Below are 20,855 nucleotides of genomic sequence, written 5' to 3'. Positions count from 1 at the left end.
TTGATCTTTGTCACCTTGGAATTTTGCAAATATGGAGAATGTACAAAGATAATGTAATTCAATGGTTGATTTGTCAAAATTCGCATCTAATTAAAAAAATATTGAGTAGTGTAATATTACATAGAGTTACACCTGGTGTAACTTGAATCTAACCCCTTTTTTTATATGTAAATTTAAGGCTTTTATATGATGTCATGTTATTTAAAACTTAATTATCTAATATAAATAATAATTTATTTTAAATGATAGATTTAAATTTATTATAACTAGAAAATCATTAATTATTAGAAAGATTATATTAAATTTTTTTTTCTTATAATATAAGTAGTGGTGAGAAGATTTAAATTCATATTATGCCAATGGAGAGAAGAATTGAATAATGCAATTGAACCATACAATTTTTGACAAAATATTAACAACATTCATTTAAAAGTGAAAGGATTAAAGGAGGGGATCTTATAAAATTTTCATTTTTATTTTAAAAAAGAGTGGTTCATTTTAAGAAGAATTTGCATTAGTCATTCCTATAGAAGATGGAATGGAAGTCTCAGAAGAATGAAAATAACATGCAAAGATTTTTTTCCCCCCCCTAAAAGTCAGAGAGGACAACGATGGAATATCGTGAACTCCACTCTTGGGGTCTATTTATAGACACCATTGTAGGCTTCTAATATATATCTTTTTTTTAGTAATTTGATAATAAGGACGATGGAATTCAAACCTTCATTTTCTTTATTAGATCACACTACTATATGTAAGTACTATTCTTAGGAACCTGTATTTTATCTTGAAAAGTTTAGAAAAACAATTTGATATCATAAATTTTGCTATAAGTTTGAGTTGATTAATGTGAGTGAAGGAGGAAAAAATTGATGTCATATAATGGACCACTTCGACAAATTATAGGAAAAAAACTGTGGCAAATAGGGCGGTCATAAAAGATCTGTCTTCTCTCGTACCAACCAATTGCAAATATATGTATAGGTGTCAAAATATGACTGGTGACGGATTCCAAAAGACTCTGCCGTTTTACATTTGAATTGTTGAACTCGTGAACCATATGCTCAGTCATATTAATATAAATGCTGAGTTCTCAGCAACGCCTTTAAGTACTAAGCTCTCAAAGCAGTCCTCCTCTCTATCCCTACCTTTGAACACACAATTGGCCATGGCTTCGCTTCTTCAACCAAATGCTAGAAATCTTGAACCTAACCAAAACTCCAAAACTCTGAGTTCCACAGCTTTAGAAGTGGAAATCATAAATAATCCAATGCAAAGCAACAGAGGTGGAAACGTTGTTGTTAGAACTACGGGGGATGAGGATGAGGATGGTGTTTTCTTGACATGGGAGGATTTGTGGGTGTTTGTTAATGGAAAGAAAGGTAGCAAATCAATACTTGAGGGTGTGACTGGTTATGCACGACCAGGGGAGCTCTTGGCCATAATGGGTCCTTCTGGTTGTGGCAAGTCTACCCTCCTTGATGGATTAGCAGGTATATCATATGTTTTTTGTTTGCCTAAAGTACTACTTACACCTTTTAAGTTTAACATTACTTCTAAATTTGGTTTTTTAACTAAGAAAATTTACAAATTTGCACGATCTCTTGCATTGAAACAATATTTATGCACTCATTTCGATAATTTAATTATAATTTTCCTGTACAACTATATAAAAAATGTATTTGTTTGGACAAAAAAGAAGAAGAAAAGAATGTGGTTTTCAGATGGGTTAATGACGAGAACGTGATGAACTATAATGGAAAGGAGCATGTTGACATTTTTTAATAGTTGAGGGCATAAATTGGAAGTTTTGAAAACTCGTAAACCAATTAAAAGCAACCCTGAACTTTTTTTTTTCCCGGAACTTAAGAGGTGTAAAAGGCTATTTAAACTTTTGTGTGTTTTATATATTTTTTAACGCTTCCTAATAACCAAGAATATTATTAAAGCAAAACAAAAGTTGCATCCTTCCTGCAAGCATCCAAAACTATAGTAGGAAGAAGATGCGAATTACACTAAAAAGAAGACCTATTTGTGTTGTAAGTTTTAACCAGACTAGTTCTATTTTTTCTTTATTTTTTTTGAAGACCAAAACATAGTTGAAGGCCTGTGCAAGTTCCTCGTACTAGCAATTTGAGATGCATGTCTCCAAATTTTGTAAGGAAGAAGACAATATATATATATATATATATATATATATATATTGAACATTATGTATGTGCACACTACTGTTTATCATCGAAGGAGGTGGTTTAGTGCTTGTATTCTATTACTTTGCCAGTTTGAGGCTGTGGGTTCGACAAGTAGTAAGCTTTACTATTACTTGTGTGGTCCTACGCAATGTTAAATTCAGATTTAAGTGGGTCGGAGTAGTGGCCACATTTGCCAACCCCTTCTTTCTTCAATTATAATCTTCTTTTTAAAAGAAACCTATTTTTTAGGGGGAAAAAACCCTGCTTAAGCAATTATATGTCACTATTTTTGTATATACTATATTACAGCTTTAGCTCCATCAGGCATTTGAGAACCAACAAGAAAAATGTCAATGTCAAAAAAGAAATTGAATGCCCACCACACAATATTATTTTGCTACAGAAATTGTGTTTTTTTTTATAATAATTAAAAAAACACACACAATTCAAAAAATATAAGCAAATATGATTTGACAACTCAAAGGAGCATTGTTATACAGGCTGAGTTATACTCTAGTTGAAATTTTATTTTAAAAACACGATTTTATTTATTAATATGAAATGGTGAAATAGTATTTTGAAAACACAATTTCACAATTATAAGTTATAACTAAAAATAAGATTTTTACTATTTATCTTACATATAGTGTGTAACTATTATTACTTATTGACAAATGTCTAACTAGTGTTTTATGGCAGGGAGATTAGGTTCAAACACAAGGCAATTGGGGGAAATTCTAATCAATGGTCATAAACAGAAACTGGCTTTTGGAGCATCGGTAAGAGGAAAAAAAAAAAATTCTCCTTATAAAATCAAAGAGAATATTTTCTTTAAAGAAATTAGGGTTTGACTTGGGTCCACTCTAGTGAATTGGATGGACAAGATTTGGAAACACTCATGTCTAAAATTGTTTACATGTCTACACCATGTCTTGTCTAGTGCACTGAATGATGGAAGTTTTTCCAAGAAATTAGTTTAATTATTCTTAGCCATTTAAACATACTACTTAGTTTAATTTTTACCTTAACCTAAATATAGGCATATGTAACACAAGATGATACTTTGATGACAACTTTAACGGTGAGAGAAGCTGTGTATTACTCGGCTCAGCTCCAACTCCCAGACTCCATGTCAATGTCAGAGAAGAAGGAGAGAGCAGAGATGACAATAAAAGAAATGGGGTTACAAGATGCCATGAACACAAGAATTGGTGGATGGGGAGCCAAAGGTGTCAGTGGTGGGCAAAAGAGAAGAGTGAGCATTTGCATAGAGATCCTGACACGCCCAAAGCTTCTCTTCCTTGATGAACCAACAAGTGGACTTGACAGTGCAGCATCATATTATGTGATGAGCAGAATTGCAAAGTTAGATCAATGGGATGGAATTAGAAGGACTGTAGTTGCATCCATTCATCAGCCCAGCAGTGAGGTCTTCCAACTCTTTCACAATCTTTGCCTTTTGTCGTCAGGGAGAACAGTGTACTTTGGTCCTGCTTCAGAAGCAACTGAGGTAAGTTCTCTAATGTTTATGAAGTGTGTGTGTATATACATATATTCACTTCTTGTTGCAATTAATATATAACTAAAGTTTCACACTTTCAATTTCATGTAGTTTTTTGCTTTAAATGGCTTTCCTTGCCCGACTCTCCAAAATCCATCTGATCACTTCCTTAAAACCATAAACAAGGATTTTGAAAAGGTAAGTGACCCTTGGCTCTTATGTTCGGTAGTTTGTTGATATTAAATTTTGTTTGTGTCCTTAACCTTTAACCTTTATCTCAAAATTGACCTCATATTTTATATACTTCATTTTGGTCATTATATTTTCAAAATTGATTAAAAAAATTCCTTATAATTGGATGAAAATTTTGACATGACAAACTAAATTCATGCAATGTCATAGGATGGTACACATAAGAATAAATATGAAATAAAGGTCAAGGGTTGAATACCAAATATGTAATTTAACCTATTATCAATGGCAGTTTAGTAGGTGACTTGGTTAATGTCGTTTTATAGATACATATCCTCTCCATTTTGTTTGGAATAGAGTTCATTCATTTGGGTTAAAATAATTAATATCCTGTATGTATATAGAAGATCATGGTACTTGATACATACTACACAACACATTAGTAATAACTAATTTGAACCAAGAAATAAATCAATTTTAAATAGAGGTGATTTTCCTTTCAACTTAGTCTTATGCAATTACTCATCTTAGAAGCACCTCCTTATAAATCTAATATATATATATATATATATATATATATATATATATATATATATATATATATATATATATATTATATAAATCTTTTGTAGGATCTTGAGAAAGGTTCAGATGGAGGAATACCCACAGAGGAAGCAATAGAGTCTCTTAAAAAGTCATATAAATCATCTGAAACTTACCAACAAGTTCAAAGACAAGTAGCAGAAATATGTAAACAGGTAATTAATTAAGCAAGAAATTAATCTTACAGTTTAATTTACATAGCATATATAAATAATCTTTCCTAAATCAATTACAGAAAAACAAAAAACAAAATTAATGAGTGAAAAATTTATGTTGGTTTCAGGATTGTGGAACATTAGAGATGAAGAGAAGCCATGCTGGCTTCGTTACTCAGTGTCTTGTTCTTACGAAAAGGTCTTTCGTGAATATGTTCCGTGATTTAGGCTATTACTGGTTGCGGCTAGCTATTTATGTTGCGTTAGCTATAGGCCTAGCCTCTGTGTTTTATGATGTTGGCTATAGTTATGGATCAATTCAGGTAATTCTTAAGAGAGATCTATTAAATATTAATTCCTTATACATATGATTTATAATGCAAATTAGGATCAATTCAAATGCTAAATTAACATTGTAATATATATATTTTTTCAGGCTAGAGGTTCACTGATCATGTTTGTATCTTCATTCTTAACTTTCATGGCCATCGGTGGATTCCCTTCTTTTGTGGAGGACATGAAGGTTTGTTTTGTTTCTCATTTAAGTATTAATCAATTTCATGCACATCCATCTACTTCCTTCTTTAAATCAACAAAAAATTATAGTGACGAGCAGAGCTTGCCTGTTACTAATAAATCAAGTTTGATTGTTCAATTTTATAGATTAAAATTGTTACGTTCTAAGACTTTAGAAACTAATGTATTAGAATTTCAATGTGTATTGTGTTGGCAAACCATAATCAAAACATATAGTCTAGGTTTAGGCTTGCTCAAAGTATTTTTTGTTGTAAAGTTGGAATCGAGTGACTGCAGAACTTATTGAACTAAATTTGCAGGTCTCAATTAATCAAAAATTAGACTCGATCGATTCAACCTCGTGCAAATTGTTTTTTTTGCAAAATTTCTAACTCAGCCCAAACCCGTTTGATGTGTAGGGTTTTATATTTTACTTCACGTATAAAAAGTAAAACTCTAGCTACATTTTAGAAGCTTTTGATATGCTGTGTGTGTGTGAATCTTTTGTAAGATCTAGAGGTGTTTACCTTTATACATACTTAGAGTTATAAAGATCAAGATTGATGTCAAGAACTTGATGATCGTTTTAGTTTTTGTACAAAGAACATTCAAGAAGATCAAAGTCACAAGCAGGAGAACTTATGGTTGCAGTGGATCAAAAGAAAGAAGTAGTCCGTAAACTCGAAGCTGTCACGTGGTCGTGGTAGCAAATTTTCTACTCGAGGTAGCAATAGGATATTAGTGGTCTAATTCTATTGTATAAACTTCAATTCTTTCATAGTGGATCTGTTTTACTTTGAGAATAGTTAGGTTAAATCCTTCCCAGGTTTTTTACCGGTTTGGTTTTCTTGGGTCATTAGATCTTTGTGTTCTTTATATTTTCCGTATTATATTTGTTTTACATATATTAGTTCAACCTAGTGTTAATAAACAAACTTGTTAATTAACTTGGCTTAATAATTAAGTTAATCATATTGTGTTTAGGGGTCTAAAACTTAACAAGTGGTATCAGAGTAGGTTAGCTCTAGTGTTTAGATCCTTTGATCTAAGAGTTGATCCTTGACCCTTGCTGTCATTGAACACGGTCACTCTCTTGTGATCCCACCACATTTTGATGGAAACAATTATGCCTACTAGAAAGTAAGGATTAAAACATTCCTGAAATCTATTGATGAGAGAATTTGGAATTTCGTTGAATACGGATGGGAGAAATCGACTACTCCTGTGAGCGAGTGGTCAACTTCTCAAAAAGAAGCAGCCGCTTTTAATAGAAAAGCCATGAATGCTATTTTTCATGTTGTTTCTATGGAGATATTCGAGAGAATCTCTAATGTGGAGGTTGCTCATACTGCATGAAATATTCTCCAAACTATGCATGAAGGCACAAAGGTAATTAAGATCAATAAACTGCAGCAGTTAACTACTAAATTTGAAAGTATTAGAATATCTGAAGATGAATGTTTTGATGAATTCTATGCTAAACTGAATGATATTGTTAACTTTGCTTATAATTTGGGTGAAATTTATGATCAACCTAAGATTGTTAAGAAGATCCTTAGATCATTGACTGAGGACTTTAGACCCACAGTGACTGCTATCACTAAAAGTAAGGATGTGGACTCCATCTCTGTTGATGAGCTTGTAGGATCTCTCCAATCCTATGACCTAAACCTACCCAAGACAAAAGAATCCAAACCAATGACTCTTAAGTCAATTGATGATGTTGATAGGAATGAATTTGATGATGAACTCTCTTTTACAGAAATTTCCTATTTTGCCAAAAACTTTAGAAATTTTCTTAAGAATAAAAACAGAAGGGTAAAAGGTAAAAACAATGCTAAACCTATAAATTTTAAGAGGAATGAACCATCTAAGCTTAATGACAATACTAAAAAATTAAAAGAGAAAGCTGGTCAAACTTCTAGTAACTCTCTAGGTCAACAATGTTTTAGTTGTCAAGAGTATGGTCATGTGAAATCAGAATATCCTACATTCTTGAGATCAAAGGGTAAAACTATAGCTGTAATCCTTAGTGAGCTATAATCCTTAGTGATGATGAAGTTTTTGATCACGAGTCTGCTAGTGATGAAGATGGAAACTTCATTGCTTTCACAGTTATTGCTGTAGTTGATGAAAGTGTTGTAATTAAAGAGATCCAATCTGATGGGGGAAGTCTCTAAATGTGCTGATTTGCAAGAAGCTTACAATAAGCTATGCAAAGTCGTTGCAAAGGTTGTAATGAATGTTGATTTAGGTTTAAAGAAAATTGCTTTTCTTGAGCTTGATAATTGATGATAGTACTTTAATTGAAAAAGTGAAGACTGAGAACATGATGTTGCTTGATAAGATTAAGAAATTGGAATTAGATTTATTGATTGCTAGAGAACAAATTAATAGGTCTACTAGTTCTAAACTTGATCACATGTTGAGTGTTCAAAAGTCTCCCTTAGACAAAATTGGTCTAGGTTTTGTAGAAAGCATCTCGATGTCTGAAACTCATTCCACAAATTTTATTCCTTCTTCTGAGCCTCCCAAGAGTGAGATTGTCAAACGAGTAGAAATTACACCACCTCCTAGGAAGATTAGAGTTGATCTTAAAGAACCAAACCTAAGGATCCTAATTTCTCTAAGGATAAGTTGCATGATAGACTTGTATGGGTTTACCATTTTTGTGGAAAGACTAGACATATTTGTCCAAATTATTTCATGTTGCAAGCTGCAAAGTGAACTGTAAAGCGAGCAAATAAGGCAAAAGTACCTGTGCCTCAAGCACAAGATCCTATGGTACTTATTGGTGAATTGGTGAAGGCTTTGAACCTTTATACCAATCCTGGAGTTGCTCAGAATTCTCATAAGAATAATGACTCCAATGCTAGAGTTGCATTTAAAAAGTTTTGGATGCAAAATGCTCAATCTAATTGAGTCTTTTTGACATGGTCATTGTGTTTCATCTCTATATTCTTTGTAACCATTTTTTTTTGCTATTTTTTGTTTTCCTTTTTGCCTTTAGGAATTGCATTGCATTACATTCATGCATTTCATGGTAGGTTGTTTTTGTTTTTCCAAAAGTATTAAAAAAAATAAAAAGGAAAGGGAAAATGTGTTTTGCATTATATATTGTGGATTTTGTAATCAAGGTTGGCCATAGTATTTTTACATAACATGCTTGTGTATCTTGTTTAGTTTGGATAAGCTTAATTTTACCGCACTTTGCTAATTTTGGATATGTAGTGCATGGTGTGTGGGACTTGTTTATAGTTTTTGATCACATGATCTTAATTTTAAAGTCACATGCTTTTGATTGTAAGGACTAAAAGAAATGCATAAATAACTATCTCACCACTGTTTACTAGCCAATCATGAACACCTTAGTGCATATCATAAGATTTTGTGTTTGAGAAAGTGTAACACATGCACAAAAAGAACATAAGGTGTAGCCTCAGATAAAATAAATTAAAATGAAATAAAATTGATGGGTACATTATTGAGCTATAATAAATTCAAATAAAATAAAATTTGTGTAAGCATTATGAGGCATGCCAAGAAACTTCCATGATTGCAAGCTTGTTTTCTAGGAGATGTGAGAGTTATATGATGTAAGTCTTTAGGTGATAGTCACTTTCAAACTTATGTGATGAATTTTGTAGAAAATGTAAGTAATTACTATCTACTTATCACCTCACATGTATCTCATGCTTTTGCTAGTTGCACACACTACATAAGTTATTCCTTGTTAAACTTAGTACATGATATTGTGTGTGAATGTGTTTTGGCCATCCAAGGTTATATGTTCCTTGATTTTAATGCAAAATGTGTTAATGTTTGAGTTTTTGGGGACAAATTGTTTGAAAATCTTGTTTGTAGAAGATCTGGTTTGAATTCAAATGTTTTTGAAAAACTTTTTATCTCATACTCATGCATTTCATTCATGGAATTTTGTGCTTTGAGGATTTTTTACATAAAACTGCATTGTTTTTCAAAAATGTGAATTTTCCAAATTTTCGATCGATTGAACCTGTTTTTTGACCAATTGAAAATGTGTTAAAAGTTTAGGTTTGAATATGCTTGATTCGATTGGTGCTCGATAAATCGAATTTATCTTTCGATTGATCGAACCTAAATCTCGACCGATCAAAATTCGAAAAGTGACTTTTAAAAAAAAGTTTTTTCTTTCACATGTTTTTCATTTGTTCAAAAGCTTTTCAAACACTTTTCTCATACCTTTTCTTCGACCGATCCATTCTAAGTCATTTTTGTCGTTTTCCTCCACAAATTTCTCAAGGGTTTTTGTCTTCAAGTACTTGTAAGTCTCTTTTACCCCTTATTTTTCAACTTAATCACATTTTTCATGCATTTTCATTTGAAATTTCGAACCATGCATTACAGGGATTTTTGATTAATTTAGTTGTTTTTAGCCAATTTTGTTCAATGGGTTTTTGTTCTTAGATGTCATTAACATAATTCCCATGCATTAATTTGATTAATTTTGTGATTTGGGAAAATTGAATTTTCTAGGGCTTGAAACTTTGTGAAATTGAGGATTTTGTTCAATTGAGCTAAAATTGATTAAATTGACTTGTGTTATTGATTGACTATGTCATTATATGATGTTGTCTAACTAGTGTAATAATTAATTGATCAATTTGTTTTAATTTTTGAAAAAGGTTTTTTTTCCCCCCAAATTTGGGGTTTTTGGTTTAAAACTCTATATTCAAGTCAATTGATAGTTTATGAAGTGAAATTGAACAATGTCAATGCATTAGAGCATACATCATATGTGCATTCATCACATGCATCATATAAATTGTTATTTATTGAGATTTTTGTACTCTAATTTTGTCTAATGCAGTCTACCTTGTGTTTCTTTTTGTTTTTGTTTCCTTTTGTGTCTACTCTCTTAGCACCATGGTTAGGAAAACTAGGGCAAATAAGAAAACCACCACCACCTCTACCCCTGTTTTTGAGAGTGATAGGTTTAGAACTGAGAAAAACCAAGAAACATATGAGAAGCTTAATATCTATAGGTTGGTTTGTGCTGAGCTATAAGTGGTCCTAAATGAGTTAGATCCAGAGATTAGGAGGAATTTTGAGAGTTGGGGTTGGTTACCTCTCTTAGATGTGGAGCATCCTCCTCCAGCTGCTTTGATTAGAGAGTTCTATTCGAACCTCTCTATATACTCCGATGATTCCAACACCCAGATTGTAAGGAGTTGGATAAGGGGTGAGAAGTATGTTATTACACCCCAAATAGTGGCCTCTGCTCTTGGTGTACTTTTGGTACGGCAGCCTGTCATTACTCACCGGTACTACCATTCGATGGTATACTGATCCTCGGATCACTTCTCATGAACTTACTGAGCTCAATTATCTATTTTTTCGGATTTCTTGTCACTCTATTTGGCCTATCTCTCATTTACACACTATCCCTCTTGAGAGATGTGCATTTTTGTATGCTTTTGTCACAGATGCTCCTATGAGTTTTCCTACTTTTTTCATTCGTTCTTTAGTTGAGATTCATAGGAGTAATGATAAATCTCATGGTCTTTTCTTTCTAGTTTTCATTCATCGAATTTTGTTAGACTTAGGTTCAGAGGATTTTCCTACATCCGAGCCAGTTCATATCATTGCTCCCATAGGTACCACCTTCCTTAGGCAAAGAATGGCTCAGATGAAAGCTAGCTCTAAATGCCCTAGAGTAGAGTCTTCTACAAGTAATGCATCTTGGTCTCCTTCTTCAAGCAATCCTTTTGCTGAGGAGTTTTTCGATCCCACTGCCGTTGTTGATTCTCCACCTTCTTCTTCAAGTGATTCATCCATTCAGAGTTTGTTGGATACTGTCATGACCGTTCAAACGGCACATGGGCTGATTTTTTTGGATGTACTCACAGAGTTTCAAGCTTTGCGTGCTGATTTCGCTGGTGCTTGTTAGTCTTCTCCACCACTTCCTTTTAATGATGAGTCCTGATTGCCCTTTGGCAATTCGTCACAAAAAGGGGGAGTACATATGGCATGGAGATAGGGAGAGTTTGGATATAGGGGGATTTTAGACTGTATCTAGGAGCTTCATGATGTATATTTTATTTTGGCTCATGATGTTTTTTTTTTTTTTTTTTTTGAGTTGTGTATGTTAGAGGGAGACATTGTGTTTTATGCTTTATGCTTTGTTTCTTTTATTGTTTCTTATTTCACATATGCTACATTGGTTATTGAATTATATTATGAGGTTATTCATAGTATTTGTCTTTTGTTTTATGTTTTTGTGAAATCAAGAATTTATTTTGGTTTACTTGTATTTTCCACACATGCGTTTATGTGTTTGTTAAGGTGTTTCAGGAATATACAAGTTAATTCAGTCGTAACTGTTGTCTACACTGGCAACTGATAGATAGTAGTTAAGTTGAATGTGTTTAGGGTATTTTAATTTTGAATGGGTTGTTTTGTAACTTTGAGGATTTCATGTTTGTGATGTATTTTGTCACGGATTGCCAAAGGGGGAGATTGTTAAGTTCTAAGACCTTAAGGACTAATGTATTAGAACTTTAATGTGTATTGTATTGGCAAACCATGATCAAAACATATAGTCTAGGTTTAGGCTTGCTCAAAGTATGTTTTGTTGTAAAGTTGGAATCGAGTGACTGCAGAACTTATTGGACCAAATTTGCAAGTCTTGATCGATCGAACCTGGTGCGGATTTTTTTTTTTGCAGAATTTTCAACTCAACCAAAGTTCGTTTGACGTATAGGGTTTTATGTTTTACTTCATGTATAAAAAGAAAAACCCTAGCTACGTTTTAGAGGCTTTTAATATGCTATTTGTGTGAATCTCTTGTGAGAACTAGAGATGTTTACCTTCATACATACTTAGGGTTATTAAGATCAAGATTGATGTCAAGAGCCTGGTGATCGTTTCAGTTGTTGCACAAAGAACATTCAAGAAGATCAAAGTCACAAGTAGGAGAACTTGTGGTTGCAGTGGATAAAAAGAAAGAAGTAGTCCATAGACTCGAAGCTGTCACGTGGTCGTGGTAGTAGGTTTTCTACTTTAAGTAGCAATAGGATGTCTAAGTTCTATTGTATAAACTTTAATTCTTTCTTAGTGGATTTGTTTTACCTTGAGGATAGTTAGGTTAAATTCTCCTTAGGTTTTTTACCGGTTTGGTTATCCTAGGTCATCAAATATTTGTGTTCTTTATATTTTCTGCATTATATTTGTTTTACATATATTGGTTTAACCTAGTAGTAATTAATGAACTTGTTAATCAACTTGGCTTAATAATTAGGTTAATCATATTGTGTTTAGGGGTCTAAAACTTAACAATAATGACATTAGAACTAATTCCATGATTTAGATGCAGAGGAAAGTGCAATTAATCCAAAATTTGAAGCTTTGTTAATGTCATACTCAATTATTTCACATGTTTTTTTTCCCCTCCCATTTCTCCAGATATTTGAACGAGAAAGGTTAAATGGACATTATGGCACTGGTGCATTCGTTATAGGCAACACATTCTCGGCTCTTCCATTCTTGCTAGTGATTTCACTGATTCCAGGGGCAATAGCTTATTACCCTACAGGACTTCAGAGAGATGCTGAACACTTTCTATATTTTGTTGCTGTGTTATTTGCTTGCATGATGTTAGTTGAGAGCCTAATGATGACTGTTGCAAGCATGGTGCCTAATTTCTTGATGGGTATAATAGCTGGTGCTGGAATTCAAGGGCTCATGATATTAGGTGGTGGATTTTTTCGATATCCGAATGATCTTCCCCAACCATTTTGGAGATACCCATTGTACTACATTGCTTTCCACAAGTATGCATACCAAGGATTGTTCAAGAACGAGTTTGAAGGGCTAACATTTCCCAGAGATAATGCCGGAGGGCCAATCAATCTAAGAGGTGAAGAAATTTTGAGAGATACATGGCAAGCGGAAATGAGCTACTCGAAGTGGGTTGATCTTGCTATCTTGCTAGGAATGGTGGCTTTGTATCGAATTTTGTTCTTGGTTATCACGAAGACCATTGAAAGCGTAAAGCCTATTGTTGCAAGTTTCATGTCAGCACGTTCCAAGCAAACAGCACAAGTCATTGTGAATCCTTTTACGACACCTACGCATGGGGGGATTATACAGCAGAGCTAGATTTTATTGGTAATATTAGAAAATAATGTTACACAACTAACGAATAAGTCTGTTTTCTTTGATTGTTAATTTAAGGAAATGGACTATCTTCTACTAATGTTTGTTTTTGTTTTGTTTTTAAATTTCTTTGCAAGCACTTGTATATTATGAACTGAATTATCGGGGTCCAACACTCCAAGTATGTTGGTGTATTAATTACTATTACTTGGAAAAAAAATGATGGTGCATTGATATTTGATTGTGAGAAATTCTAGGATTTCCTTTATTTTACCTTTTTATTAATTATATAATTTGGTAGATATGGTGGGGAATGAGGATTTGAAACTTTGAAAATCATTGTTGAAAACTTTAAGATGTGCCAATTGAACTATAAAACTTTTCACATTTTTATTTTATTTTAAGATACTTATAATATACTATTGACCACGCAAAATTCTCCCTCTCAAATCTCCAAACACTTTGTAAATGAGGAGATACCTATTAAATTATAAGATTTTTGGTAAGCTATTAAACTCTTTGTTTTACCTAAATGAAGAAAGTTTATTTTATAATTATGATTTAATTGTTTAGATTAGAAAGTGTAAAGTGGCACAATTTTAAATGACTTGGCATTGGATACAAATTTAGGTTTATAATATTTAATACAAAGATAAAATGGATCAATGTCAAATATAGATGATAAAATTGTTTATATTTTATTGATTAGATAGTGTACAAGTGGCACAATTTTAAACTTTATACATTTGGATTTATAATCCTATTTTCCTAACATGAAACTCTATGGTAGGTGAATTGGATAATATATGCGTAGTTTTTTTATTTAACATTTAGGTAAAGTTGCTATAAAGTTAAACTAACAAATTACTGAAACTTGAGACGTTTGTTTTTTCAATAATAATTAAAACATTTTGTACAAAAAAAAAGCCAAAATGGGCAAATGCCATTTTTGTGCAAAAAAACCAGTGTTTTGCCCACTTTCTCAAACTAATTAGGGAAATGCTCCTGTTTTGAAACTCAATTTTCTCAAAATCGAGTTTCAATGTAAAACTCGATTGGTAGAAAATCGAGTATGAGGTGATCAAACTTAAAAAAAAAAACTTGCATGGAACTCGAGTTCATGGAGCTCGAGTTCCATTTAAAACACCGCTCTAGGGTTTTAAAACGCCATTATATGGCTCCCTAAACGCAGCTATATGATCAAACTTTAAATAAAAAAATTGCATGGAAGTCGAGTTCATTGAGCTTAAGTTCTATTTAAAACGCTGTTATAGGGTTTTAAAACGCTACTATAGGGCTCCTTGAACACAACTATAGGTATGGGGCGATCAAACTTAAAAAAAACTTGCATGGATAAACTTGAGTTTCATTTAAAATGCACTATAGGGCTTTAAAACGCCACTATATATAAGGCTCCCTAAAAGCTATAGGTATGGAGCGATTAAACTTAAAAAAAAAAAAACTTGCATGGATGAACTCCAGTTCTATTTAAAATGCCACTATAGTGGCGCGTTTTACAACCCTATAGCGGCGTTTTAAATGGAACTCGAGCTCCATAAACTTGAGTTCCATGCAAATTTTTTTTTTAAATTTTGATCGCCCCATACTCGATTTTCTATAAATTGAGTTTTACATTGATTTTTTACAAATCGAGTTTTACATTGAAACTCGATTTTGAGAAAATCAAGTTTCAAAATAAGGGCATTTCCTTAATTAGTTTGGGAAATGGGACAAAATGTTGAATTTTTTAAATAAAAAAAAAAGGGCAAAAACCCATTTTCTCCCAAAAAAAAAAAATCTAAGGGTAAAAAACTAAAAATGAATGCTTATTAAAAATACATATTCACATTATAAGCTGTGGCCCACATTTGTCACACGGGTATGTTTTAGAAATATTATTAACAATTAGCTTTATCTGTAGAAATAACACAAATTTGTATTTTGTAGTACCGCACATTCTCAATAACCAAACAAAATACAAATACATTTAAAAAAAAAAATTTATTATTATTATTTTTGTTATTGGGATCAAGGTAACTTAGGTAAGTATCACTGCACACCTTTGATGCGATGATCATTTTACAAGTATAAGTCTTTGTGAGGTGTGGGTGGCAAGGGCCAAGATTCAAGTCTCTAGGAGGGAGATTCACACACGTATACACTTAGATTAGGCTAGAGTAGAATTCTATCTTGTATCTCAAAAAGGTAACTTAGGTAAGTAAAAAAATAGTTTGGCTTACTTTTAGTAGTTTTCCAACTAGATATTTAGTTAGTTTCTCTTTAAGATAAAATCATGTGGTAGTAAGTTTTAATCTCTATCAGTGATTTGATTAGTGGGTGATCTGATGGTATTAAAAAAGAAGAAGAGATGTTTAATTAAAAAACTATTGGAGGTAAGCTAGACCTAGTAAAAAAAAAAAAACACGGATTATGATATTTTCAAAATAAAGAATTCAAAAAACCCTATTGTTTTTTGAGAAAATTTAATGGATGCCTTAAGAGCATTTGTTAATAGACAATTTTTAGAAACTTTTTATAAGAAAAGAAAAATGTAACTAACTATTTTGGCAAACTTTCCTAAAATACAACTAAAAATACTATTCAAATTTATGAAATTATAGATATGATAAAAATTGAAAATAGATTCAGCACAACAATACAATATATGTATGTACGCACACATGAAAAAGCCCAGAATTTATTAGTTAAAAACAATTGAAAGCATAGTCCCACGTAAAAACTCTTTTAGGATGATTGCTCAACTAATGGACGTAACTAAAGAAGTTGTTGTCCTCGAAAGCTGGCAAGAGAACTTAGGCAAGTTTGACTAAATCAAGAAAAATAGAGGATTTATATTACAGGAATGTTTAGGATTTCTAAGAAGGTCTCAAATTTTTAAGGAGGTCTCAAATTTTACCTTTATTGATAATCGAGTCATCAAATATGTATTGTAATTTTCCTTTATCTCAAATCATATTATCAAGAAATGTCAAAATTTCAAATGGCAATGACCAGGCACATAAGCAGGAATGGCAACAAGTTAGCCCATGAACTTGCACAATATGCTAAGAGGTCTGGAGAATTGAAGAGCTGGTTTGGTACAGCTCCAGAGTTTATATTTGTGTGTTATTTACTTTTTTGCTATTGTGCATGATATGATCTTTCAATGTTTAATTTAGATCTCATAATTAACCTAAGTAATCAATTGACTAATTTATTAGGTTAAACAATCTATTTTAAGGGGTCTAAACAAACAAACAAAAACATGAGTCATAACAGGTTGACTAAACTTGTCAAGGAATGGTTTAAGTACATAGGATAGAAACCCATTTTAGTTTGATAAGTTTCTAACTAGTAATCAACCGAGTCAAATTTGAATCCCATTTGATCCAATCTAGTGGGATAATTTGCTTCTTTTCTTTTTATGGCCATTGTAATTCTTATATTTCTTTGTGCTGGTTTTGCCATAAGTTGCTAGTATGCTATTGATATGCATGATGCTCTATGAGTAAATGTGTCCCAGAAACCAAATACTCAAATATAAAACATTAATTAACATTATGACCTTCCAAAAAAATTAAATAAGGATACCTAGTCAATTATGCCTAATGTTTATTAGTCTGGTTGATGAGGATTGAGGAGATGTGAGATTCTTAATGGTCTTTCAATTAATTTTGTCTTTTCAATAGCCAACCAAGCATATAACCATGGACATCACTAACTCTTAGTTGCCCTTAGGGCATTTGTTAATGGGTCAATTTAGGAAAGTTTTATACCACTTATATGAGAAATATAAAACACTATAAAAAATCAGTTTGTAAATCATAGGCATCTGTTAATTTTTCCCCTCTCTTAGTTTATGTTCAATGCATATGGATGCCATTTCCGGATCTTTTAACTCTAATAATTTAAGATCATATGGAGGTGGAAGTGTAAAGTAGTTGGTTTTATCTAGTTTAGCAGGACATTAAATTATGTGTTGTAGAAGATGATAATATGATAAGAATTTTCAACTCCCTTGAGTTTATTGCATTTGTGGTACTATAAGTCTTTTATGTTCTTTGATGTTTTCTTGTTTGTTATGATGGCTCTTTTTTTTTCACTCTTAAATAGATTTTTCCATAAAAAAAATTGGAGTTTCCCTGTCGCTAAGAAAGCTTCGGTTTCTCCAAAGCTTCTCTAAGGTTGTAGAATTTTTGTTTCTTCTTAGTAAGGATTGGTTTGTTCCCTGTGGTAATACTATTATCAATAGGGCTTGTGGGTGAGTTATTTTCTTGGGTTTTTGGGATACAGTTTTTCTTTGTGTTTTATTTTTCTGTTTCTCCTCCTTTCCCTTTCTTTTCACTCTTTTCTCATCTGTTCATTGTTCTAGCACCAGTTTGTTCCTCTCCACCTCTAGCTAACTATATGGAAGATTTATCCAAACAATGGACTTGACTCTTCTTGTCAAAAGGGGAGGGAGATAGGATTACGATTGGGAAGGACAGACGCTCTCAAAAACATATTATCGTGGCCAAGTTTCTAATAAGAAGGTTGTTGAATGTGAATGCAGCAGGGCGAACTTTCAAACCTTTATGACATTCTCTGACTGGCTTTCAAATCAAGAATCTTGGTGATAATACACTTCTGTTTATTTTTGATAATCCAAAAGACGTAGACAGGGTTATCTCCAGTGAACCTTGGAGTTTCGACAAGCACTTGGTGGTGGTTCAGAAATATGATATCAATGTCCTTGTTCAGGATGCATATTTCAATAAAGCTTCTTTTTGGTAGAAGTACATGACATTCCGTTTAGATACATGACAAAGGAAAAAGCTAAGGATATTTGTGGTAGTATTGGTGAAATTAATCGACAAGATCACATCCATCGGAGGAAGGGGGTGTTTTATTAGGGTCAGGGTTACAATTGACATAACAAAACCCCTTTGTCATGGGAGAGTGGTTCATCTTGAAGAGGGGGGAAAGTGTGGGTTACCTTCAAGTATGAGAGATTGCCAAACCTTTTCTACTGGTTTGGTTGTCTTGACCACAATGACAGGGAATGTGGCCTGTGGATTGAGAGTAAAGGGACGCTACCCCTGAGTGCAAAACAATTTGGGCCTTTCATGAGAGCTTCCCATGCTTTCACGCCAAAACATAGTGTGGTGCATGTCTCCAATTTCTTTGATGATTAGAAGGGTAAACATCCTAACACTAGGTACAAACTGGATGCAAGAACATGTTCTCCTCAGTTGGATATTCTGGCGGCAAAGCCCCTAGTCCCTCCGTCTCTAGCGAACTACCCTGATATGGAATCCTTAAATTTGGAGGAAGGAGTTATTACTATCCCAAATTCAAATTCAAACGAGAATGCAATTGTTACATCTACTATCAACCCGGAATTCTCAGGTAAAGCAAATCTCCAGGATCCTTTTTTTCAGCAACTTCTAGATATAGATAATGGTTTGCAAAAGTTTGGGGATTCAGGGACTCAAAGTGAGGGATTCTCGGGATTGACAGCTAAGGAGATCTGTGATGAGATCTTAGTAAAATAGTAAGGATGCCCTAAGTCCATACCACGTGACCCTAGCAAGCAGCCTACATTGCTTCACAATCCAGTTCACTCAGATATTTCAGCCCCTTTAATCTCATATAACTCTATTGCTCCAAGGACTGCTTCTTAGAAACGGATTGCTTGCACCTCAAATTCTTACTGAGGTTCTACGTTGAATGAGTATGTGTGTACAAAACGATTTGCTTCAACACTTAGAGAACAGGTGGATTTACCCCAAAAAAAAAAAAAAAAAAATTGGTGGTTTATCCTAATGTTAGTAACTCTTCTTTTATATCGGCGGAGGCTGCTTTCCAGCCCCGTCGAAAGCAATGAGTATTTTATATTGAAACTATTAGAGGCTTAAGAATCGGCTGACAGTTTAAGAGCTTGGCAATTTAGTCCAGGCATAAGATCCTGCAGCCGTGTTTTTAGCCGAAACATGGCTAGATGAAGTTAGGTTAAGTGCTTTGTGTGATACGTTACTATTGAAAAACTTCTTTGGAGTTTCAAGAATTACTCATAGGGGTGGATTGGCCATTTTTTGGAAGCAATACTTTGATCTCTGAGTTGTGAATTCATCTCCAAATTTCATTGATACAATTATAAACCATGGCAAAGATGACGTTTGGTGGTTCATTAGTTTTTATGGAGCTTTCGAAACCTCTAGGCATCCAAAATCGTGGAACTTACCTGGGTCACACATTATCCGAACAGAACTATCATTTGGGAACGTTTGGACAAAGCCCTGGGTACGGAAGAGTGGGTTAGCTTATTTCTCGCTTTTCAGGTGGTGCATTCATAATGTGGGATGTCCGACCATAAACCCTTCCATATCCATCCTATGGGGGTTTCGACACGAAGGTAGAAACCATGGCGATTTGAGTAGGTATGGTTGTCCAAGGAAGGGTGCCATGAGACTGTGAAATCGGTTTGGGGGTCAAATTCAAACTGCTTTAATATGGGACAGGTTGGGGAAAAACTCAAGCGATTCTAGAGAGACTTATAGTGGTGGAGTAAACAACACTTCTGTAACATTTCTCACTCACTAACTGGGAAAAAAAATCCTTGCTTAAGCATGCAAAGGCAGTCGCCCAAAATGGAGGTAATTATGATAATGTTTTCACAATTAAAAAAGAAATTTTAGAACTGTAATTGTTAAAAGAACAGATGTGGCATCAGAGGTTCCATGCTTACTGGATCAGCTTGGGCGACAAGAATACAAAATTTTTTCACAGCAAAGCCTCATAGAGATTGCGTAGAAAACGGATTTTGGGGCTTAGAAACACTGCTAGTGTCCTCTGTACAAAGGAAAGGGATATCTCTGGTTTGCTGACCTCTTATTATATGCAGTTGTTCGCCTCCTTACAACCCACAAAGTTTGATGCTGTATTACAAGCTGTCCCCAAGGTAATTACAGACAATATGAATTTCATGTTGATTGGTGAGTTCACACGGGTTGAGGTCGATATTGCTCTGAAGCAGATGGCTCCCCTTAAGGCACCGGGTCCTGATGGTATGCCTTCTATCTTTTTTCAACATTATTGGCAACATATTGGGTATGATGTGGCTCAAGCAGTTTTATCATGTTTGAATTTTGGAAAAATTCCATCTAATTTGAATTACACTTACCTAACCCTTATTGTCACAACCCAAACCTGCACTTTAGAATTTAGAGCATGACCGGCATGTTAATATCAAGTTTTCCTTAATACTAACATGAACCAACCTAAACTAAATGAGCTTATCAAGAATTGTTTCTTGTATTCCTGTTTATTTTCTTGCTCAAAAGCCATAATATACAAAAAAATGATAAAAACCTTGAAACTTTATTTCATTTGAACTTTGCAAGATTACCACTTGGCTGAAACTTCAGGTATTCATGTAAATAATACATAGCTAAACGTTTAGTAAAACTCTTATTTGCAAACTTAACCGTAAAGACATACAACTAGAGTTCAAAACAAACTAAGGTTCTAAATTGTATCTGTGCTCAATGATCAAGTACATCTTGGTTCCTCCTATACAAC

The 20,855-nt window shown here is 33.4% G+C and overlaps 1 protein-coding gene across 1 annotated transcript; it reads left to right on the top strand.

Moving 5' to 3' along the window:
• The first annotated feature begins 1,092 nt into the window (after nucleotides 1-1,092).
• LOC142642922 (ABC transporter G family member 1-like) lies at nucleotides 1,093-13,546 on the top strand. The gene is made up of 8 exons (XM_075817368.1): nucleotides 1,093-1,493; nucleotides 2,892-2,971; nucleotides 3,232-3,702; nucleotides 3,805-3,891; nucleotides 4,518-4,643; nucleotides 4,772-4,966; nucleotides 5,080-5,166; nucleotides 12,603-13,546. Exons 1-8 carry the CDS (start codon nucleotides 1,169-1,171, stop codon nucleotides 13,296-13,298), a joined length of 2,067 nt encoding a protein of 688 aa, XP_075673483.1. The 5' UTR covers nucleotides 1,093-1,168; the 3' UTR covers nucleotides 13,299-13,546.
• Nucleotides 13,547-20,855: the final 7,309 nt, after the last annotated feature.

Source organism: Castanea sativa, chromosome 7 (genome assembly GCF_040712315.1).
Source record: "Castanea sativa cultivar Marrone di Chiusa Pesio chromosome 7, ASM4071231v1".
Lineage (NCBI taxonomy): Eukaryota > Viridiplantae > Streptophyta > Magnoliopsida > Fagales > Fagaceae > Castanea > Castanea sativa.
This window is presented reverse-complemented; position numbering and strand designations above follow the sequence as displayed.